This window comes from Aotus nancymaae, unplaced genomic scaffold (assembly GCF_030222135.1).
Source record: "Aotus nancymaae isolate 86718 unplaced genomic scaffold, 86718_ANA_hifiasm-v0.15.2.pri h1tg000040l, whole genome shotgun sequence".
Taxonomy (NCBI): domain Eukaryota; kingdom Metazoa; phylum Chordata; class Mammalia; order Primates; family Aotidae; genus Aotus; species Aotus nancymaae.
The window spans coordinates 10,114,603-10,139,503 of NW_026988454.1; the positions used below are offsets into that span (position 1 = coordinate 10,114,603).

The window sequence follows — 24,901 nt, forward strand, 5'->3', positions numbered from 1 at the left end:
TAGATACAAACGGCAGAGTAAGTCTAATGGACATACAGCATACAGAATACACACACATCAATAGTATATATATTCCTTTTGTGCACAGGTGAAACATTACAAAAGCTGACTGTATGCTAGGTATAAAGTTAGCCTCAACACATTTCCAGGTACAGTCCCTGATCACATACAGTCAAGTTAGAAATCATCAACAAAAAGATAAGGAGAAAAACCCAATATTTTTGGAAATTAAACACACTTCTGACAACTCACAGGTTAAAGACAACTCTTTAAAGTCTCAGAAATATGAAGCTTGTTCCAACTGCCTTAAAACATAAGAGGCAATTTCTCATGTAATCATTAATAAAATTGATTATGTTTTTAAAAATATAATTGCCAATACCTAAGCTACAGATGTAAATTTTGCGTTGTACCTGTATACACTTTTAACAAACACACTACAATGTATAATTAAAAGAATAAAAGCTTACAGTTGGAGATTAACAGTTTTCTATTTCAATAATTGAGTCACTTATCTCACCAGAATATCTTTTTGCTCTTTTAAACTGGTCATTGAAGATACAAAAGTCTCAGCCTCTTGAGGCTGACAGCATTCAAAAGAGACAGCCATTAGTTATAGAAACAAATGTAAAATGGCAGTCGGGGTGTATGATATGACCCTGAAACAGGGGTGGGGACATGAGGAAAGGTTATCCCGGGGAAGTGATGCTTAGACATGTTAAGACTTAACATGCGGCCTGGCATACTCGTGAGGCTGAGAAGGGGGGATTACCTGAGCTTAGGATACCTGGTGAAACCCCATCTCTACAAAAAATACAAAAAGTAGCCGGACATGGTGGTGCACACCTATATTCCAAGCTATTTGAGAGAATGAGGTGGGAGGATCACTTGGGCCAGGGAGGTGGAGACTGTAGTGAGCCATGTTCGTGCCACTGCACTCTAGCCTGGATGACAAAGCGAGGAACTGTCCCCCTATAAAAAACAAAATAAAACCAAAAAACCTAACATGTAAAAACAAAGTACCTAGGCAAGGACAAAGGAGAACAGCACTCCAGAAAAGAGAAAAAAAAAAAAAAAAAACAAAAACAAACGCAGCACTGCAAAGCTACAAAGTTTTAAGTGGGTGATTAAAGTAAAACTATAATTTTCAGATGGTCAACATAAAAACAAGTCATAGTAGAAAAGCGCAAAATTTTTATGCCTTCTAATCTATTCCTTCTTTAATAAGATTTGTCCCATCTTTCTACTGTCACAAAACTTTTGACTATAAGAATACTACACAAACATTCTATGTAAGACACATAGAAAATACTACTGCTATGCAAAGTTAAATGGTTAGCATTTCACAAACATTTTAAAAACCATAAAAATCAACTTTAAGACCTGTTAGAAAGATATTTCTATTCTAGTCTTCAAATAAAGGTTTCTGCTCTGGAGAGGCTACAAGTATGCCTTCTAAATTGTTCTCACTAACCTATACATGTAACAATCTTAAGCAATTCATTCATTCTCTACCATTATTTTTAACATTTCATACCCATTTAATTCAACCAGACAAGCTGTGTAACACATGCATGTAACTTTAGGTATTGGAGCTCCTGGAATCTTGTTGTAATTACTCCAAAGGTGACTATGTAAGCACAAAAGGATCCAAATTAGTGATTGAAGGTTAACTTTGACATGGAAATTACAGCTAAATTATATAGATATGTTTTAACCTCCACTAACAATTTCCTTCGTGTTCCCTTTGATATACATTGAAAAAAAAAATCTTCATTTCTTTCCCAGGACTTGATTTTTAAAATAAAACATAATGACTCAAATTCACCAAAGGGGAGGCTTCCAATAAAGGTCAAGACAAAAAACGCTCTGCAGTCTTTGTATTAATATTTGTAAAACAAGACTCGATTGCACTAAGTACTTGCACTTAAACTGAATGCAGCATTCTACTGAGTAAGGATTAGAAATAGAAAACAGATAATCCCTTTAAAATGTGCAGTTACTGATTAACTTTCCCTAGCAGTGAAGGACTGTCCTACCACAGTTATTCTTCTAAAAGATAATTTCTTTTTCTATCGCAAAATATACTAGCAGAATTTTTTTAAAATCCCAATAGTTCAGAGATAACCACATCCTTAAGAAAATACATAAGAACAAGTAAGAAAATTGTATCTGAAGATACTATAGCCAATTCTCTGGTAAATTCCAAGGGAAACCGACATCACCTAAAATATCCAGACACTGAACTTACTTTTCATCACTTAATAATTATAGCAACAGCCTGAGTGCCACTGGAGCCTAAATTTTTATTAAAAGGTAGTCATTACTACTAAACACATTCCCCCACCCCTTGAAGAAAATGAAGGAAAAAAACAGAACTACTCAGATGCGGGGAACAGCAAGCGTGTATACATGGGGGAAGGGAGGAAAAGTACCAACTTGACTCTCTGGGAACAATTAAAAAATGAGACTTTGGTTGGACACAACAATCGCCAGCATGTCAGAAAACTAAGGGTCTTCGTTTAAGAACTGCTTCACTGCTCTTCTTTTTCTTCAAACGGAAATGGTTCGTCACAATGTAAACATGGAAATGAGCACCATGTGGAACAGTGATTAGAAAGAAACTAACTACTGGAATATGCTTTCGGAGTGGTGTAGATAACCAAGCAGGAAGTGCTTACACATGTTTTAAGACTCGCGTTTAAGTGAAGACACATGCAATTCAAGATGAATACAAGAACCACTGTCCTTTTCAATTTTCTGGGAAAATAATTGAGTTTAGGCTTAACAATGAAATAAAAATTTTAGCAGGTATACCCGCACTAGTTGCTAAACTGCATTCCACTTAAAGGACAGTACAGGTAACATGCCTCAGCAGACCAGAGTGGAAAAACACAACACTGACCACCACTGGACAGATCTCTAGGTCATAAAACGCCTTTTTTTTTTTTTTTTTTTTGACGGAGCCTTGCTCTCTGCAACCGCCACCTCCCGGGTTCAAGCGATTCTCCTGCCTCAACCTCCCGAGCAGCTGGGACTACAGGCGCACGTCACCACGCCCAGCTAATTTTTGTACTTTCAGTAAAGATGCGGTTTCATCATATTGGCCATGCTGGTCTCGAGCTCCTGACCTCAGGTGATCTGCCCACCGCGGCCTTTCAAAGTGCTGGGATAACAGGCGGGAGTGAGCCACCGCGCAGGGTCTATAGACCGATTTAAGGTTGCAAAATGAGTGTGTAGTAGGATGTGTAACTGGTAATTTCTGGAATGTTTGGCAACAAACCTCAAAATCAAATTTCCTTAGAAATCCTTAGCCCAAGTTTTATTTTTAAAAAGGTCAACACGAAATTAATACGTTAAAAAGGTGGCAAATTCTATCACATTAATAAAACCAAGGCACAGCACAGGCAATAATATATTAACAAGAAGGTTAATTATTTCAGTAACTGTAGCAACAGGTTCCCTGGAGGAGAATCCCCATTTCTCTATAAACGCAGCACCTAGATGGATTCAGAGCACAAAATCTACCGCAGCACAAAATCTGGCAGACTGAAGTCAAGCAATTCTGATCTTTCAAAGAGATTTGAAATTTCTTATCATTTTCCACCTTATCACTCCACAAACACACACACACACGAACACCTATCGAAAAATAAAAAAAAAAAAATAAGGTTTCCACCAACCCAAAAGTAGCTCAGAGATCTCAAAAACAAATAGAGAAAGGGTTCTGATGCTTAGAAACTGACATTACAAAAACTAAATGCAAAAGTAAACCCACTCCTCACAGCATATTACAGATCAGTCAATGGCTCAGGGATGGAGCCTCCTCCCCCAGGTCCTCCTTCCGCGTCCCTGACTTTCCCAGCAACTATTTTACATCAAATAACTACTGAAAAAGGCCAAGGAAAAGGAGCGGGGGAGGGTGGCTTTTGAACACTCAGGTAGCAAGGAGTGACTGCTAATTTCATAAACAATAACGTAAAACAGGCAAATCACCGCTCCTAGCCAATTACCAAGCAGGAGTCAAAGTTCCACGACGTAATTCGGGCCTGGGCCTTTTTTCAGGCAAACACGTAATCGAAAGCACAGTCATTTCCCTCTTGATATTTTATTCATGCTGGCAATACCAGTCACACTGAAAAGGTAGCAAAACAAGAAAAAAATTACAGCAGCGAAGGCAGCGGGGCTCTGGGCGTCCCAGCCTCCGTCCCTCCCCGGCCGCGAGCTCCCGCAGGCCGGGACGGGAAGCGCCGCGTCCTCTCTGCTGGGGTCTCGACTCCTACCCGCCCTGCGGGGCCGAGGGTCCCCCGGGCGGCAGCGGAAGGGGACGCGGAGACGGCGGACAACAGGGAGCGCCTGTCGCCTAGGGGGCCTCCTAGGGCTGTGGGAAGTTTCCAACCCGCTCCCGCGGCCCCTCCCGGAGCGCCGGCCGCAGCCCACTCTCAGGTGCAAACTTCGCAAACCTAGCTGCGCCCGGGGACCCGACCCGCGTCTGCGCGCAGACCCGACGACCTCCCCCGGCGCGATCCCGGCGGTCCCCCAGCCCGCCGCACCCATGCCTGAAGGGGGCTGGCTGGGCCGCGGAGCCGCTCGGGGACCCCACTGAGGACGCGGCGTGGCCCCTCGGCGGCCCCCGTTCCCGACCCTCCCCGTGGCCCCGGCCCCGACCCTCCCCGCGCCGCTGCGGGCCTGAGCGGCGGGCCGGGCCTGCGCCGCGCGCCCCTCACCTTGGTGGCCATGGCGGGCTGGTCTCCCGGCCCGGGACGGCCGGCTCGTCTCCTGCGCCGCGGATGGTGGTTCCGAGCCGCGAGGGCGTGGGCGGCGGCTCCGGCTGGGCCCCGGCGCAGCGGCAGCTCCTTCGCCTCTGCCCCGAGTCTCGACGCTCAGGCCCCGCCGCTGGGCGCTCTGCGACTCCCGCGCCGCCCGCTCCTGCAGTTCCTGAAAGTCCCCGGCTGCGCGGCCCCCGCCCCTGCCGGCCGAGCCTCCCATTTACCGCGGCGCGCGCGGCGCCCGGCGGAAGCGCGCCCTGGGCCCTCGGCCGCGGCCCGGCCTCCAGGCCGCCCCCGCGCTGCGCCGCGCCGCCGCCCGGCCCCCTTGGTCGAGGCTGGGGGCCGCGTCTCGAGCTGCGACAGGGTCGGGGCGGGAGCCCGGAGCCATGTCCCGCAGTCCGCATAGCCGCCCCGCGGAAAGCGGTCCGCGGCCCACCGAGCCGCTCGGGGGAGCCGAACCCAGACTCGGTTCACGCTCGGCCGGCGCCGAACGCCGTGGCTCGGGGCTTTCCGTGCAAGAGGCGGGAGGGGGCGGCAGGAACTCGCGACGCGCCCGTAAGGCAGGAGCCCCCTGCACTCCGCGATCTGTGCCCCACGCCTGGGGTGCTGCGGGGTCGCCGTGCCCTGGGCCGAGTACCCTGAGTGCCACATAAACAGCCGGGAAGGAGCGGAGCAATGGCTTCCTGGGCCTCTTCCTCTCGCCCGGAGGCTCCCTCAGCCCGGGGTCCTGGCTTGGAGCCCCTGGGACGGGACCTTGGGGGGCTTCTTTCTGTGACGTCCCGTTAACCTCCTGGACTCTTGATACGTTTAAAAATGCCCGAGAGCCCCAGAGGTTTGGGGAACAACAGGATCTCTGCAATGGAAATGAGGGTTCTAAAATTGTCCATCTTTCTGTCAGTGGTTTTTTCCAGAGTTGGATATATATATGGGAGTTATGAATAAAAGAATGACTTGAATTGAGCAGCAAGATTTTTCACTCAAGGACGATGGAAAAAAAAACACACGACTGGAAGATATATTTTAATTGGCATACTAGTGGAGTACTTTTTATTATTATGAGGGATGTATTTGTAAGAAGAGAACTATCAGATCAAATCTAAATACTCCATGGTATTTAATGTTAAGTTTGTGTCTTTTAAAATATATTCTATTTGACCTGAGATTTCACTAGTTCAATAATGGAGATTAAATAAATACGGTATTGCAGAATTTTCTGTGAATTTTTGTGTTTGTTGAGCTCATGGTTAAAGCTATAGTCATCATAATATGCATAAATAGTTGTCTTTCTCCGTAAATAAAATGTTGGAGGTCAACATTCTTTGACAACCTGCTTGCTGTATACTAGGCTTTTACATCCCCATCTCATTTAATCCTTGTAAGAAACATTTGAGAAACTCATTATTGTCCACTGTTTACAAAGATGAGCCAATCAGGGCTCACTTAAATAACTTGCCCATTTGGTAATACTTATTCAATTTGAAAATGATAATAACCTTGGACCCAGCAGCCCTCCTAGGAATTTATCCTCCTGTCAAACTTGTACAAGTGAACAAAGATGTTCATCAAAGATAGTTCTTTAATGAGTCCAACCAGAAAGCACCCTATGTGTTTGTTAACAGGACTGTTTCAGTAAATAAGATACATCCGTTCAAACAAAATAGTAGGAAGCCCATTAGAAAATAATATTTTAAGTGATATCAAGAAAGATAAAAAGAACATTATGTATAGTACATTTGTGTAAAAAAAAAAAAGGAAATATGTTATACATTCCTGGAAAATTCCTGTTGTCAGAGTGTTTGACCATGTGTATGTATTACTTCATTTAAAAACTGAAGTTTATATTTTAATAAAGAATGAAAGAAATAACTTGGTTAAGAGCACACACTAGTATATGGAAAATCCAGGATTTGAACTCAGACCATGCCATAAGTAATGAGTTTTTCATATTCTTTAAATTTGAAGGCTGGGTACAGCTCTCTCTGCAGCCGTTCAACAATGCATCCTTTGATAGAAGTGTGCAAAGTTAGGGGCGCACCTGTGAAGACAGGCCTTTCCACACTGTCATCTGGCAAATCCTATGCAAATAGTCATCCTGGGCACCCGGCACCACGAAAGCAAGAAGACCAGAGACTTCAAGCTTTTCCCGCCTGAACAGTTTCCGTAACCCTGGCTTTATTTTAGAAGTAATGGTGGAGAGTTGATGTGGGAGGGGTGTTTGGGCCCAGGTGTTCAACACCAACCTGGGCAACATAGTGAGACCTCATTTCTGTTTTTTTGGTTTTTTTTTTTAATTAAATTTTAATTTGTTACTTTTTTTAATTAAAAAAAGCAAGACTGTCTAAAAAAAAAAAAGTACGTAAAAAGAGATAAACATGTGCACTTCCACAATAGGCCACACCGAAGGGGTTTTGAACGTAACTAAAATCTTTATCACGTTTTAAATAATGAGGTGCTGTATCTCCAGTAAATAGTGCTAAACTTAGCAGTTTTATTTATATATATTAGTCAAAATAATCATTTCTCACGAATGTCGTTATAGAGGAGAATCAATTTCATAGAATATATATATAGAGAGAGAGGCTAGGTCTCGCTCTGTCACCCATGCTGGAGTGCAGCAGCCAGATCTTAGCTCACTGCAGTCTCCGCCTCCCGGGATCAAGCCATTCTCCAGCCTCAGCCTCCCCAGTAGCTGGGATTATGGGCACCTGCCACCATATCTGGCTAATTTTTTTTTTTTTTGTATTTTTATTAGAAATGGGGTTTTGCCATGTTGGCCAGGCTGGTCTCGAACTCCTGATCTCAAGTGATCTGGCAGCCTCAGCCTCCCAAAGTGCTGAGATTACAGACGTGAGCCCCTGCACCTGGCCGTGGCATTTGTCTTCTGCTTCCACTTGATCATCCAGGCACATCTCTCTTCTGTCCACTTCCTTTGAGCAAGCTTTCTCAGAGCTGATGCTCTAGATAGACCTGCTTTCAGAACCCAGATCCGGGAACACCAGGCCATGCTAAATTCAGGTTTTCCTCTGTAGCATGAGCTTCCATTACTCCAGGGGTGAGAACACAATTGATTCGTTAAGTAGTTGGATTTGCATTTGCAGACTGCTTTGAGTTATTACTAGATCTCACTTTCAAAAGAAAAAGACCTGTAGCCAGAGCAACAGAGCCATTCTGTTTAGGCTTTGGACCTCACCTTTTTTTTTTTTTTTAATCATGCCAAAGGAGATAAAGTGATTAGGATTCACAGGAAGCCTCCTCCAGCACACAGCTGTGGAGACAGGAAAATAATGGCCACCAACTCTTCCCTGGGTTTGTTCAGTACAGTCAGGTGTTTCTATTCAAAATTAGATTCTCCTTATGTTTTTGATAGCACAGAGCCCAACTAAATGCTTGGTCAACTAATGGGAAACTAATGCAGAAAAGTGCAACTGTGCAAACTCAAGTGGAACAGAGTGAAAACGTGTGATGCTCACCTCGTATAAGGATTGGAGGATGAGAAGAATGTAATAATGCATTCAGCCTGTGTCCGGCACAAGGGGATACCGCCTCCTCTCACTTTAGGGTATGAATTCAGTGAGGTTAAAGAAAACCTCAGGGTGACCTTGAAAATAAACAGTGGAAAGGAGTGCAGCTGGTGCCTTTCCAGCGCTGATAAATGTATGACGTCCTCACCTTGAACCGGATGCTGTTACAGGTGAGGGAGATAAAGGTCCCTGCTCTCTTAGAACTTAACAATCTGTAGAGGGTGGGGAAGACAATAAACTACAAATAAATGTCTAATGTGTCAGGTGCTTTTATAAGTGCTCTGAAGAAAAATAAAGCAGGCAGCCTTTATGGGGATAAAGAGAAGCAGGAGAGGTTTTCTTTTTTATTGTGCTTTAGGTCCTGGGGTACACGTGCAGATCTTGCAGAGTTGTTGCATAGGTACATACATGGCAAGGTGGTTTGCTGCCTCAATTCCCCCATCATCTGTATTTGGCATTTCTCCCCAGGTTATCCCTCCCCAACCTCCCCACCCCACTATGTCCCTCCCCTAGCCTCCACCAGCTGACCCCAGTATGTGATGCTCCCCTCCCGGTGTCCACGTGTTCTCTTTGTTTAACACCCACCTATGAGTGAGAGCATGCGGTGTTTGATTTTCTGTTCTTGTGTCAGTTTGCTGAGAATGATGGTTTCCAGATTCATCCAAGTCCCTGCAAAGGACACGAACTCATCATTTTTTATGACTGCATAGTATTCCATGGTGTATATGTGCCACATTTTCCCTGTCCAGTCTATCATCGATGGGCATTTGGGTTGGTTCCAGGTCTTTGCTATTGTAAACAGTGCTGCAATGAACATACGTGTGCATGTGTCTTTATAGTAGAACGATTTATAATCCTTTGGGTATATACCCAGTAATGGGATTGCTGGGTCAAATGGAATTTCTATTTCTAGATCCTTGAGGAATCGCCATACTGTCTTCCACAATGGCTAAACTAATTTACATTCCCACCAACAGTGTAAAAGTGTTCCTATTTCTCCACATAGGAGAGGTTATTTTATATAAGCCTTCCCCTTGGCATTAGACTAGCTGAGTGTATGGATAAAAGTGTATGATTTTAAAATTGTGTTTGTTTCAGTTGGTTAGCCGATTGGTTGGTTTTAACTTTGGTTCCATTTTGACTAAGTCAACGTTTCTCTCTCCATCGTCTGGGAGACAGGGAGCCATAAATAGTAAAGGGACATAGTGTCCGAAACTAGAAATTGAGCAGAAATCTTACTGTTAGCCCCTGAGCAGTCCAGGAAGGGACAGTTGGTATGTGCAGAGAGAGACTGGAGGCATGGGAGGCTGCAAGGATGGCAGAGGTGGCAGCGGCAGGCAGGGTTAGGCTGGAACAGAAACCGTTTGCTCGAGGTTTCTGTACTAGACTGTATGCTGGGTTTGGGTAGTTCTGACTCCCAGAAGGATTGAGCTGTGAGGTGAGGGCAGCAATATAAGATTGGCTCACCAGTTGGCTTCCCAAATGAAGTCCCAGCCTGTAGGATCCCTGGTTGTCATGAAACTTTGCCCTCGGATATTCTTTTAATTCTTTGACCTGTTATGGACTGGCATGAGTCCTTGAAGACATACATATATTTGGTGACTGGGCACAAAGAAGTAACAGTGGCTATAGGTAGCAAAGGACATTTTGCTAGTTCATGTGTCATTGCTCAAGTTACAAACTGTGATGGTCAATACTGAGTGTCAACTTGATTGGATTAAAGGGTGCAAAGTATTGATCCTGGGTGTGTCTGTGAGGGTGCTGCCAAGGAGATGAACACTTGAGTCAATGGGCTGGGGAAGGCAGACCCACCCTCAATCTGGGTGAGCACCATCTAATCAGCTGCCAGCACAGCCAGAATATAAAGCAGGCAGAAAAACGTGAAAAGCCTAGACTGGCCTAGCCTCCCAGTCTACATCTTTCTCCCGTGCTGGATGCTTCCTGCCCTCGAACGTCAGACACCAAGTTCTTCATTCTGAGTCTGGCTCTCCTTGCTCCTCAGCTTCCAGATGGACTATTGTGGGACCCCACCTTGTGATCATGTGAGTTAATACTTAATAATATTCCTATATATATATAGTAAACTCCCCTTTATATATATAAACTTGTATATATATATCTTATTAGTGCTGTCTCCTGTAGAGAACCCTAATGTGATTGAGTGAGTTAATACTTAATAAAGTTCTATATATACATATATAATAAACTCCCCTTTATATATATAAGTCCTATTAGTTCTGTCTCCTCTAGAGAACCCTGACTAATACACAAAGTGTAGATAGTTTTTTTTTTTTTAAACAGGGTCTCACTTTGTTGCCCAGGCTGCAGAGCAGTGATGTGATTACAGCTCACTGCAAACTTGACCTCCAAAAAAGAAAAGGGCTCAAGTGCTACTTTTTTTTTTTTTTTGAGTCAGAGTCTCGCTCTGTTGCCCAGGCTGGAGTGCGATAGACGATCTCAATTCACTGCAACCTCCGCTTCCAGGTTCAAGCAATTCTCCTGCCTTGGCCTCCTGAGTAGCTGGAATTACAGATGCCCACCACCACACCCAGCTAATTTTTGTATTTTTAGTAGAGACGGGGTTTCACCACGTTGGCCAGGCTGGTCTCAAACTCCTGATCTTGTGATCTGCCCGCCTTGTCTTCCAAAGTGCTGGGATTACATGTGTGAGCCACTGCGCCCAACTTAAGTGCTACTTTTAAAGCTAAAAGCCCCACATAACATGGTAGCACATACTGACACACTCTACCAAATGCTTGCTTTATGGAAGGCAACTCTAATGACAGTGTTTGCTAATGAATATTTAGCAAGTACAGGACATTTACTGTGACCAACATGATTTAGAGCCAGACACTGCAAATTACATCCTCCAGCCCTTGTAAGTCCTGTTCTTTCCCAGGACGTTGATCAGAAAGGTCACTTACTGCTGAGTGCTGAACAGATGGCCTTGGCCCTGGCATCTGACATCCTTGGCTTGAAACTCACTTCTGCTGCTTGTCACCTGTGTAAACTTGAGCGGGTACTTTGATCTTGATCCCCAGTACCAATGTCTGTCTTTGTCTGTTCAGGCTGCTATAACAGAATACCTTAAACTGGGTGGCTTATTAACAACAAATGTTTATTTGTCACAGTTCTAAATGCTGAAAAGTCCAGCCTCAAGGAGCCAGTAGATTCAGTGCCTGGCAAGTGCCTCCGGTTCATGGATAGCCGTCTTCTCTCTGCATCCTTACATGGTGGAAGGAGGGAGCACTGTGGGATCTCTAAGGCAATAATCCTAATCATGAGAGCTCTGTCCCCATGACCTGATCGCCTCCCAAAGCCCTCACTTCCAAATACCATTACATTAGGGGTTAGGATTTTAACATCTGAATTTATGGAGGACACAAACATTCAGTCAATAGCACAGCAACGTTGCCCTGAGTTTGCTTTGAAGATTCCATGAAACTAACTTTAACTGGAGTAGCAGGAAGTCCTAACAGATCTTAATAGTTATTATAATGATGTGCTTGGTTGGGCTTCACGCTGGTGGTGGCCAATAACTTACTGCCCTTCTCAGATCTGTGACAAATTTCCCGAGCTACTGTTTTCCAATGATGACAGAGTATTGAGCACATCTAGTACCTGTATTTACTCACTCGTACGGCATTACTTTCTTCTTTTTCTTTCCAGTCATTCATTTAATTCCTCAATATTCTCTTTCTTTTACCCCACTGTGTTTTGTTTCAGTCCCCTGGTATATTTCATCTCTTCTTTTACATGTCTATAGAATGTCCCTAACTCCAGTTTCTCAGGATTTTTCCATCAGCAACTTTTCTGCTTTTTAAAACCATCAAAGCTTTGATAAAGTAAGAAAATGTCAAAATGCAAAATATCGTTTTAAGTAAACAAGTGCATAAAGCTCACAATCCCAGTAAATACAAACTCTGAATTAGTTTCGAAACAGGTAACAAGTTTAATGTTATACTCTTTAGAATTTCTAGCTTAATTTAAAAAATACTAAGTAAACGACTGTTTAGAAACAGAGATGTTTCTTATAAATAGTTCTGATCTACCTGTTATCTCCCGTGTCAATACTTGCAAAGTAAAGGGGTGGTTTTCAGGGGGCAATTGTGTGTCCATTGACTAGAGGCATGCACACAAGAGCCCTGGCCCGGAGCTTGGTACTCAAGGATTTAGGAAGCAGGGGTTCCTCTCATGGCTAGTTTGGTTTATTACCTGCTTCTTATTTCATGCCTAAACTATCTATTGAGAGCCTACAATGTGCAAAGTGCTATGGTAGATAAGATAAAGTCATGAAAAAATGCATTCTGTGTGCTCCTAAAACTTAAAATCCCATGAGGAAAAGAAAACATTCATCTTAACACCCTAAAAGAGCTCTGGGCCAGGTAGCTCACGCCCGTTATCCCAACACTTTGGGAGGTGGGAGTATTGCTTCAATTCAGGGGTTCAAAACCAGCCCGAGCAACATTGTGAGACCCTGTCTCTACAAAAAAATAAAAATTAGCCAGGTGTGGTGGTGTGTGCCTGTAGTCCCAGCTACTTGGGAGGCTGAGGTAGGAGGTGGGAAGATTGCTTGAGCCCAGGAATCCGAGGCTACAGTGAGCCAAGACTGTGCCACTGCACTCCAACCTGGGCGACAGAGTGAGACGAGACACTGTCTTAAAAAACAAACAAACAAACAAACAGAAAAAACCCAGACAGTTTTGACTGGCTATTCACTCTTACTTAGCATCCTCTGCTCCTTCCTGAAAACAAAACTCTCCTATTATGGCAATGAGACCCACTTGGAGAAAAGAGAAACACCTGTGTTTTAGAGAACCTGTGGTTACAGAAATAAAGAAGGAGAATCAGCAGTGAAGAGCAGAACAATTTAGGGAAATCAGTCAAACCACACTGCTTCTGCCTCAAAACCCAACTCGCCAACCCCAGGGCCAGCCTTGCAGTCAGCCCCAGCCTCCAAGCCTTCACTGAAACTTAGCAACTACAGACTAAGTTATCATATTCTTTTGAAAATATAATTGTATTGGAAAAGAAAGTGGGGAGTAAGGACCTATTGATCTCTTGCATAAAACTGGCCTGATAGTCAATAGATTGAATAGACGGAAATGGAGGGGAAGTGAGTATTTTTGTACCGCAGTTACTAACGCTAAGGAATTGGATATCTATGATCTGCGGAGCCCAAGTCACTTAAGATGGGAACACAAGCTATTTCCTCAGTGGACAGAGTTATCAGGACTGGCTGCATAATGTGTGGGGCCACCGCATAATGAAAATTCAGGGCCCGTTGTTGAAAAATTACTGAGAATTTCAAGATAGTGGAAGAGAACTGAACCAAGCCTGGGGCCTTCTATTCTTGAGGCCCTGTGAACTGAATAGGTCCATGATGCTGGCCCTGACTATTGTTTTTTCACAGATAGTTGTCACTTACGAATGGAATAATTAGGAAAATGCAAAAGAAGGTGGGATCTGAGCTGTCTTGAAAGACAGGTAAATTTTCAATTTTTCAAGGTAGAAAGATGGCGTGAATCAAGACACAGCAAGGATGCTGAACTGATCTTACAAAATTCTCTCCTGATCTTACCACTCTTTCTCTATTTCCTAGCTCTTTCATTAATTGGACATTTATTTGTGGAGAGCCCACTAGACTTTGTGGTAGGCAGCCTCTAAGATAGCCCCCAATGACATCCTTTTCCCGCATTCATTCCCTATAAAATCTCTTCCCCTGGAATGTGACCTGAACTTATTGAATTGTTTTTAATGAATGTAATAGGGTTGAAGGGATGGGTGTCACTTTCAAGATTAGGTTATAAAAAGACTGTGGTTTCCAACTTGGTTGCTCTACGATTCCCTGTCTTTCTCTTTCTGATCACCAGCTACCATGTCATGAGGATATACGAGCAGCCACTGGAGAGAGTTCCATGGCCGAGGAACTGAGGTCAGCCTGCCAAAACATGACTAAGTTTGGATCTTACTGAGATTTCCGAGGCTTGCCAACAGTCACGTGACTGAGCTCACATATAAATTCTCCAGCCCCAGTTGAGCCTTGAGATAGCTGCAGTCTTGGGTGACACCTAACTGCAATCTCAAGAGAGACCTTCAGCCAGAGCACCCAGCTAAGTCATGCCCCAAATAAACGTCTGTTGTTTTAAGCTGCTGAAGAGTGGGGTCATTTGTTTTGTAGCACTAGATAATCAATATAACTTTGTGTTAATTACTGGGGACAAGAGTTAACAAGGGACATTTTGCTTAAGGAATCACCATGTTCTCCCGCTAAGCATGAAATCTTAGGATCACCTTTGACTCCAGACTTTTTAAAAAATGAGTTCCCTGTGGAGTGACAAAGTTTGTAGTCCAGTGACCTCCACTATCTCTTACTTCCACATTTGAAGGTAGCCCACACTTACTCCCTATCTTATCTTCGTATATTTTCTCTTTCCTTCCTAATCATCTTACACTGCGTTTGTAGCGACTAGCCTCTACTCCAATAATGCTTTTTTATTTTTTAAGCAACTATAATATATTGAATAATTTGTATAGCAATACACGATCACATTTTCCGGATGGCAGAGTGGGTGGGGTGATCCCTAATCGTGGCTCTGGCATAGATGGCATGAATGACTCTAAGTCTGAAAACCCTCTTAAGGAGCACAGGAGAACCATCTCTGGAGGTGACAAAAATACAAACTGATTTCATCAAGTCATTCTTTTGTTAAAGCATTTTGACTCCTCGTGACTCCAAGAAAACTGCATTTTCTTGTGTGTGTGTGTGAGCTGGTGTTAGTTGAATCTTTACTCACTTTATGAAAGGTGAGTCTTTTGTTCCATAAATGAGAAGGAGGAAACACAGGCATCAATAAAGGGTGATTCAAGGAAAAAAATGGTATTTGGTTTTTTTTTGGTGGCAGGGTCTCAGTGGAGTGCAGTGATGCTGTCATAGTTAACTCTGGCCTCAAATTCCTGGGCTTGAGTGATTCTCCCACCTTAGCTTCCTGAGTAGTTGGGACTACAGGTGTGTACCACCACACCTGGATAAATTTTTTTTTTTTTTTTAAGAAATGGAGGGTTACTATGTTGCCTAGGTTTGTCTTGAACTCCTAGGCTCAAGTGATCCTCCAGTCTTGGCCTCCCAAAGTGTTGGGATTCCAGGCATAAGCCACTACACCCAGCCAAACTATAGTTTTAAATGAGCTTTGCCAGAGAGAGATTACATCAATTACTATTCAGCAAGAATTTACAAAATTCTTTCTGTGTGTCAGACAGTGGGAAAAAAAGTGACATCAAGGGTTTCTGTTCCTGAAGAATTCATAAGTCAGTGGAGAAAGGAACAATAAACAAACGGTTACAATGCAATAACTGAAGAGTTAAGGGAACTCTTATCAATGAGATTGATTAGAATGACTTTGCTTGCAAGTGGCCTGGGCAGATTTTATAGTTAATTGATTCCGCAGCTCAACAGTATCATCAAAGACCTTGGAATTTTTTCCCAACAGCTTTATTAGGGAGTAATTTTTATATAATACAATTCAGTGATTTTTAAGTGTTTAATTCATCAAGTTTTGAAATATATACAGACAGGTTACCACCCCCACAGTGAAGATACAAAACATCCAAGCAAGTTTCCTCACATCCACTTGTAATCACTTTTCTATCTCCAACACTTGTCCCAAACAACTCGCTTTCTGTCATTATATTTTTGTCTTGTATAATGTAATGCCATATAAATTAAGCCATACTGTATATAGTATTTTGTGGCTGGCTTCTTTTACTTAGCATGATATTTAAAAAAATTTATTCATGCAGCTTGTGTATCAGTTGCCATTCTTATTTACTGCCAAGTAGTATTTTGTTCAATGGATATGCCACAATTTGTTTTTTCATTTACTTCTTGATAGACATTTGGGGTGTTTCCAGTTAAGGGCTATAGTGAATAATGTAACTATGTACATTGCATACCAGTGTTTTTGTAGACATATGTTTTTATTTCTCTTAAGTATGTACCTAGAAATGACATTGAATGATCATATGATAAGAGGATATTTAACCATATAATAACCTGACATACTGTTCCAAAATGGCTGTACCGTTTTCCATTCTCAATTCCCAACAGAAATGTGGGAGTGTTCTAGTTGCTCCGCATCTTCACCAGCACGTGGTATCGTCAGTCTTCTTAGTTTTTGTCATTCTAGTGTGCATGCAGTTGCATCTCGTTGTTTTCATTTGCATTTCCCAGGTAACTAACGATGGTGAGCATCATCTAATATAGCATCTTTTATGAAGCATCTGTTCAAATCTTTTGTCTGTTTTAAAATTGGGTTGTTTGTCTTATTATTTAGAGGCAAGATTCTTAATCTGTTTAGATTGAGAATGTAAATCGTGCTTAATGTTAATCTAATTCTTAATCTTGATTCTAAATATTCTTTATCAGATATTTGTATTTGTTTTATTAATATTTTCTCCAAGTTCCTTTTTATATATTTCTTGCCTTTTAATTTTTAATGGTATCTTTCAAAAACCAAAATAGGTCTAACTTACCATTTTTTTCTTTTACAGTTTATGCTCCGTCTGAGAAATCTTTGCCTACCATGAGATCATGAAGATTTTCTTATTTGTTTTGTTGCTTTAGCTCTTACTTTTAGGTCCACGAAGCATTTTGAGCTAATTTCTGTGTATGGTGTGAGCTAAAAGTTAAGGTTTTTTTTTTTTTAAATATGCAAACGTCCAGTTGTTAAGACACCATTTGTTGAAAGGACTGTCTTTTCCCCCATTGAAATGCCTGGACAACTTTGTTGAGGATCAATATGAGGTCTATTTCAGGACTTTCCTGTTCTGTTGGTCTATATGTCTAATCTTCTGCCAGCACTGCATTACCCTGAACATTTTTGGTTAATATTAAGTTATGCAATAGAGTCAAAGGCCTAAGCTTTTTGTTTTAATGGGAAGATTTTTCTATTACAAATTCAATTTCTTTGGTTAATAGAGATTTATTTGCATCCTTTTCTACTTTGAGTCAGTTTTGGTAATCTGAGTCTTTCAAGGAATTTTTCATTTCATCTAAACTACCAAATTAACTAACATTTATGCTGTTAATAATATTCCCCTATTATCCTTTTAATGTCTATAAAATCATTAGTGATGTCCTCTCTTTTATTACAGTTACTATTAACATGTGTATTCTCTGATGTTTTCTGGGTGTCAGGTGCTGCTGGTGGCTGTGTCCTGCAGGAGTTGGGGCCTGGAGAAGATGAGAGCCCTGCAGAAGCCTGGTGCTGGGCACACTGCCCACACATCAGGAGCTCAGTCTGGGGAAGCCATGTACATCATGAGCATATGAGAGCAGAAGGAAAAACTCCTTGCTCTTCCAGGTGCCCTCTACTGATGTAGCTTAATATCAAGCTAAATATCAAAGAAAACATGTTTAAAGGGCTCAGATCCATTTTCACAGAGCTGACAAAAAGGGTGAATTTGGAGCTGAGAGGCAAAAACATCATAAACATACATAAAGTGGTTTGTTAGGCAACAAAGGCTAACTGATGGACATGCGTCTTAGACCTTTGAGTTTATCTTCTAAGTCTTTTAACCTGTTTACATTTTCCCCATCTCTTTATCTTTCTATGTTGTACTCTGGGCTATTTCTTAAAGATTTAAGTCTTTCCTTAGTAAGTTCAATCTGTTGTTAACCTAGCAATTGAATTTTAAATTTCAAAAAATATATATTTTTATTTCTGGAGAAGCTATATGGATCTTCTTACATAGTCCTATTTTTAAATGATGATACCTTTTGAAAATATAATTTTAAAGACTGATTTTACCAGGCCATTTCCAGTTCTACTGCAATCTCAAGTTCTTGCTAATCCTGTTTATTCTGTCCCTGGTGAATTGTTTCTTCCTGTGGTTTATAAGTTTGGTTTATGAGCTCATTTCTTTAGGATTTATTTTCCTGATAAAGTCACTTGTATTTTCAACTAAGAAAATATCTTTGGGAAGTATTTTATATTTTATTCTGCTAGATAAGCAGAGATTTCACCAGTGTGAGACTAATTTTCATATTAAAATTTTAGCTTGGAAATTTTCACAAAATGAAGGCACTGCAAATTTTGACTCCACACCTCTGCATAATGCAGATTTGGAACTTCAATATTTCATTGGGAATCTTTTTCCTTCCAGGACCCTGGCTAGGGTACACTTTATTGTTGTTTTCTTGGGAAAATACAGAGTTTCTTTATCCCCTTTTCATTGAAAGGATAGCTTCTCCAGAGTCTTAGTTTATTTGAGGGGGGGTCTCAGTTCCAGCTCTTTGCCTCATGTGGGACCAGGATGACACCTCCTGCCTTTACTTGAGTGTTATAATCCCTCCCCTAGCCTTTGAGGCCTAAATGTAATTCTAATTCCTGATACCTCATCCCAATATCTGAGACCTCAAGTTATAAATTTACTATTCATTCTGATATTAAGTTCCTTCTTTGTTTCTGGTTCCTGAGCTTTTGAGCTCAGCTATGCATTTTAAATAATTTTGCTATATTTTACAGAGTGTTTCTATGTGTTTGGGGGAGATATGCTAAAGAGAGAGTAGGGTCTGCATTAGCTAAGTATGCCATGTTTCTGGGACCTGAGTTTTAGCTTTTTCATCATTTTAGAATTTACAACTGAGTATTTTAAGTGACAGAGAAACATGATCAAATTTATTTTATAATAATTCTCGTGGACCTAAGAATGTATCGTGGAAGAAAGTGACTCATGATTTGAGGATCAGTTACAATGCAATTGCAACAGTCATTTATTTTATTTTATTTTTTGAGATAGAGTCTCACTCTGTTGCTAGGCTGGAATGCAGTGGTGCGATCTCAGCTCATTGCAACCTCTGCCTCGAGGGTTCAAGCAGTTCTCCTGCCTCAGCCTCCTGAGTAGCTGGGACTACAGGTGCACGCCACCACACCCAGCTAATTTTTGTATTTTTAGTAGAGACGGGATTTCACCATGTTGGCCAGGATGTTCTCAATCTCCTGACCTCGTGATCTGCCTGCCTCAGTCTCCCAAAGTGCTGGGATTATAGGCATGAGCCAACGCACCTAGCTAACAGCCAGTTTTTAAACGATGAGGAAGTGAAGAGTCTCTCTTCTCCCTATCCTACTCAAATAGAGTCCTTGTCCTATAACTGTGCAGGAAAGAGTGTGAACTGTCATGGTCAAGGGAGGCTTAAGGAGGAGATGACAGCTATTCCTATCTTTGAAGGATGGAAAGGAATTACTTAGATGGTGTGAAGAAGAAAGAGCCTTCCTTTTGGGTAGAAAGGCACAGGGTGAAGGCAAGAAAGGGCAGTGGTAGGAATGCAAGTAACTCATGAAAGGACTGGGGAGGAAGGCAGCTGGACCAGAGTGGAGGGGCCGAGCAGGGGCCAGTGGAAGGCAGTTGGAATATTCAATTGGAAGCAGCGTGGGAAGAGTGTTTTTTTGTTTTGTTTTGTTTTTTTGAGACGGAGTTTCACTCTTGTTGCCCAGGCTGGCGTGCAATGGCACAATCTCAGCTCACTGCAACCTCTGTCTCCCAGGTTCAAGTGATTCTCCTGCCTCAGCCTCCCGAGTAGCTGAGATAACAGGCATGCACCATCACACCCAGCTAATTTTGTATTTTTAGTAGTGATGGGGTTTCTCCATGTTGGTCAGGCTGGTCTTGAACTCCCGACCTCAGGTGATCTGCCCACTTCAGCTTCTTAAAGATCTGGGATTATAGGCATGAGCCACCGCACCCGGCCAAGGGAAGGGTGTTTAATCTTCCTACAGATATTCTCACTATTGGTGATTAGTAATCACATTTTTGCAAGCACTGCACTGGGCTTTTCCAGGGCTCAAGCCTATGTGTGTGTGTGTGTGTGTGTGTGTGTGTATGTGTATATATATAATATATATATATATATAATATATATATATATTTCAGATTGACATATAAAGGAAGTTAGGTACAAAAATGTAGTTGTCCCAGTTTTCAGATCATCCAAATGTTGTGTTGCCATGACGACTGCGTTTCAATTTCAGAAACCAAGTAAATGTTCAGCAGTTGATTTAAATCATCTGCTTCTGACGACATCAAAACAAACAAACGGTCGGTTTGATTTTAAGATTATTTGGTAGAGGGTAGGATACAGATGGATGTTTGATTTGCTTTACATTTTAAAACCTGAGATTCATTTGACAGTTGTAGACCATGTGGGTATTTAGAGGGAAACGTTAGGATGCTTCCTTTATTTTCCCACTAAAAGTTGCAAAGCCAAAATGATATCCATGGAATCATGTTTCACAAACATGCTTCTCCCCATAATGATCAAATATTTTGGAGGGTTTGAGTAACTGTCACATCTGTTGAGGATAGGCAACTCAGTAACTTAATGGCACATGCAGAAATGGAAGAACAGAAATAAGGAGACAATGGCTTTATCAACCAGAGCAGCACAAGAAGCCAAGGAAAAGAAATGCCTTCTATTTTTTCTTTTTGAAATGCTGAGAATTTACAGAGTAGCTCACTTTTAGGCTGACACTGTTTTGGCTGTTTATCCTTTCTCCTTAAGAGTCTGATGAGCGATAACCTACTTTTAAATTAATTTTTGTATATGGAATTCCAATAAAATATTCAAATAATAACTTTCCACTCACAGACTACAGTGGGATGAGTGCCTGTTACTGTGACAGGCACTTGCTTCCTACCCAGCCTGTGGCCAGGAAAAACGGATGCATGTGTGAAACTACAGTAGATAGCCCTGATCTAACACATCTGGGCATACTCAGCACCTGACCTAGTGCCTGACGGAGGATGGGCACTCAACAAAGCTTTGCTGAATGGTTGAATGCACATGTAAATGAATACATAAGAAGGTAGGATAGAGCAACAAACACTTATATTTAGAAAATAGAGTATGCAATGGGGGCTGTGATAATAGAGTATACAACGGGGGCTGTGAATTGAGTGAAAATATTATCTAGAAAAACACTTTGAGCAAAATGGAGGGAATCTAAGTTTGATTTCACCTCCTCAGGTGGGAAAGGTAGATTTATTTAAACATCTATAGTTTCCAGCTTTTTCTTTGTGTCCTGTGCTCTGTCCTCATTTGTGGTGGAACATGACGGACCTGGCAGCTCCATAGATCACAGCACATTCGACAGTTGAGTCCAGAGTCCCCTACATCTGGAAGCTGGAGCAGACCCTCTCCACACTCTGGGAGCCCTCATGGAGGCAGGTAGTTGGCAAGGCTAAGGGCAGCAGTGTGGGGTGGTTTATTAGAAAGTCAAGCCTGGGCTGGGTACAGTGGCTCATGCCTGTAATCCCAGCACTTTGGGAGGCCCGAGGTGGGTGGATAATGAGGTCAGGAGATCAAGACCATCCTGGCCAACATAGTGAAACCCCGTCTTCACTAAAAATACAAAAATTAGCCAGGTGTCTTAGTGGCGCACCTATAGATCCAGCTACTCAGAAGGCTGAGGCAGGAGAATCTCCTGAACCCAGGAGACAGAGGTTGCAGTGAGCCAAGATCATGCCATTGCACTCCAACCTGGGCAACAGAGCAAGACTCGGTCTCAGAAAAAAGAAAGCCAAGTCTGGAGGCACATGAGGATGGTCCGCGGTGGTAGACAAGGCAGCTGGGAAGAAAGAGCGACCAGGCGGTTCAGTAAGAGCACAGATGAGAGATGATGAAAACCTGGGTCAGGACGGCGGCCCCAGGGATGGAGGGGAGAGACATGGGAGATGGCAGGATTGGTGACTGCTGGGACACCAATGAGGCAGAGGGAGGGTCAGGATGAAGGCCAGCTCCTAGTTTGGGTGATGAGTGGCTTGTGATGCAGTCACCCAACCTAGCCATGGCCGGAAGTGGAGAGCACTGGGTGGAAGTGGGGAGCCACCACTTCATCCAGTCACAAAACCATGCTTAATGACTCATGCCTCCAAATCTCACCGAAGCCTCCCTGCTGAACTTACAAGTCCTTTGTAAAGAAAAAAAAATTTTTGGGGGTTACTTGTAAATGTAATTGTGCCAAATGTTTATCTTTTCGAAAAGCTGTTCAGCACCTGGCTCCCTCCCTGCTTCTGGTGCAGCCCCCGCATGGGTGGTATTGCTGGAGCCCCGAGCACTGCTTCTCCCTACAGCAGTAAAGGTGGGTTCCTCCCTCTCTCCATGCTCCAGCTCACGTCCTGGATTCAACCCATTGGATGCTGGGATGGTTATGTTACGTGTCAACTTGGCTAGGCCTTGGTACTCAGATGTTTGGTCAAGTGCTAGTCTAGAAATTACTGTGAAGGTATGTTTTAGATGAGATTAGCATTTAAATCAGTAAACTTCGAGTAAAGCAGATTACCCTCATAGTGTGGGTGGGCCTCATCCTATCAGTTGAAAATCAGATGATCCCTTAAGCAGAGGGAATTTTGCCAATAGATAACTTTCAGACTCCAACGAAAGCTCCTCTTCCCTGGGTCTCCATCCTGCTGGTCTACTTCCTCTCTCTCTCTGTACTGCTGATTGCCTGTGTTTATAGGGAGAACCCTAATACAGATACACTCACCAAGCTCTCGAAACCAGCTGGAGGAATGCATAGGAGGAGAGAGGACGCATTCCCAATAGTTTCAGCAGAGTAAAGGGCCAGCATTGAATACTTTTGTGAGAACATTTTGGGTGGGACTACTAAGAATCGATTTGTCCCCTTCATAAGTAAAACGAGGACATAAAAACCATAAACAAGCTGCTTTGGTCACTGTCATCCCAGGGAAGTTCCCTAGGCCTCTCCTTGATTCAATAAACCCTCAACAGCTTTCTGATAAATTCTTTCACTAAAAAAAAAAAAAAAAGGTAAAATAGTCAGAGTTAGTGTGTGGTGGCTCACAATTGTAATCCCAGCACTTTGGGAGGCCAAGGGGCGGATCACGAGGTCAGGAATTTGAGATCAGCCTGGCCAATATGGTGAAACCCTGTCTCTACTAAAATTACAAAAATTAGCTGGGTGTGGTGGTAGTCCCAGTTACTTGGGAGGCTGAGGCAGGAAAATTGCTTCAACCCAGGAGCAGAGGTTGCAGTGAGCCAAGATCACACCACTGCACTCCAGCCTCGGCAACAGAGCAAAACTCAGTCTCAAAAAAAAAAAAAAAAGTCAGAGTTAGTTTCTATTGCTTGCAGTAATGAGCCCCGTACAGTAGTAATACATGTTCATGGTTGATGAATTGCAAACCCCAGAAAAGGATAAACAAGAAATTTATATCCAAGCAGATGCAACTAATTTAAATACTTTTCCTTACAGACTCTTTGATACATGTTTTAGACAACTGCATTCGTCTGTGTATGCTGTTTTACCCTACTTGTCATTAACCGCTGATAATCCTACTGACACGCTTGGTCCTGTTTCAGTCGCCTTGATGTTCACTTCCTGCTCATTACGCGTCTTTGTTATTTTCTTTGTTTGTGTCTCTTGTCCTGGATATATACTATCTTTTATTTGCTTTCATCTCCGATAGTAGTTTGGGCACAGACTTTTTTTTTAAGACTATGTGAGGTTACCTTTAGGTTTATGAGCTACATGCTTAAATCAATTTCTCTCATTATTAAAGTTAAGAACAACTTTTGCCCTTAGGTATAGAACCCCCTTCCCTTCACATGCTCTCTTTTTTAGTTTGTTATTTCTAAAATATGTCAAGTATTTGCTCATATAGATCTTTTTCAAGAGTTTTATTTCTGTATCAGCTTTGAAACCATATAGGAAAGAATTATGTGTATGTTCAATTGGCTTCAATACTGATAGCATGACATTCCTATTCTTTGAGTGATGTTTTCAGGAAGGTGTAGGATGGTATATTTTTTGAGCACTCGCCTGCTTAAGACCATCTTTGCTACATTCCAAGACAAGTTGGTCTGCTCAGAGAAGTGTTGTCAGGCTATTAATGGGGACTTCTGATTGAGGTGAGTCAGAAACTACCTTCTCTCCAGCCATCCATTACTGTGCTGGTTCAGGTACCCGGGAGGTATGGTTCACAAGGGTAATTTTCAACCCAACCTCATCCACTTCAAAGCAGTGGAAATTTCCCCATATTCTGGAACATGGCTTTCTCCCCTCTCTAGTGTCTCGGGGTGTTGCAAGTTCATGGAGTTTTGCGTACACTCACAGGTATTCTAGTAGCAAGTTGAGGGGGCCCGTCACGCAAGATCTGGAGTCTGCTGCCATATTGACCCTCAAATGCTGGCACTATTTTGTCAGCTCTTCTTACTTTCTTAGCCCTATTTTCAGTAGCTATTTTAGATCCTCTTCATCTGTATTAGTCAAACTACTTTGGTTGCAGGTAACTGAAAGTAACTTGAATTAGCACAAACACAAAAAGGAACTATCCTATAATAACACAGGAAAGTTTCATGGAACCCAAGGGTAAAAATATTATTTCTGGGTCTCAATGGGGAAGTGGAAAGTTCTTAGGACTCTGTTTCTTATTTCTGTTTCTCCCTGCAGTGCTTTCTAAAGATTCACAGAAATAGCTGACATCTACTGAGTACTTAGCCTATGCCATGAGAACCCTCAGAGAAAGGGATTTTAAAGAATCACCTCCACTCTACACATAAGGAAAGTCAGACACTGAGAAACTGAGTTGCCC

At 42.4% G+C, this 24,901-nt stretch overlaps 1 protein-coding gene across 2 annotated transcripts in view; it reads right to left on the bottom strand.

Annotated features, from left to right (window-relative positions):
• SNX9 (sorting nexin 9) overlaps nt 1–4,764 on the bottom strand; it is a 116,072-nt gene extending 111,308 nt beyond the window's left edge. Inside the window, exon 1 of one of the 2 annotated variants that reach the window (XM_021670141.2) lies at nt 4,728–4,764. In XM_021670141.2, coding sequence (XP_021525816.1) covers nt 4,728–4,739 — 12 coding nt within the window. In that variant the 5' untranslated portion in view covers nt 4,740–4,764. Of the gene's footprint in view, nt 1–4,013; nt 4,034–4,727 lie in introns of those variants that run through there. The other variant, XM_064360513.1, reaches the window with a different exon arrangement.
• Nucleotides 4,765–24,901: the final 20,137 nt, after the last annotated feature.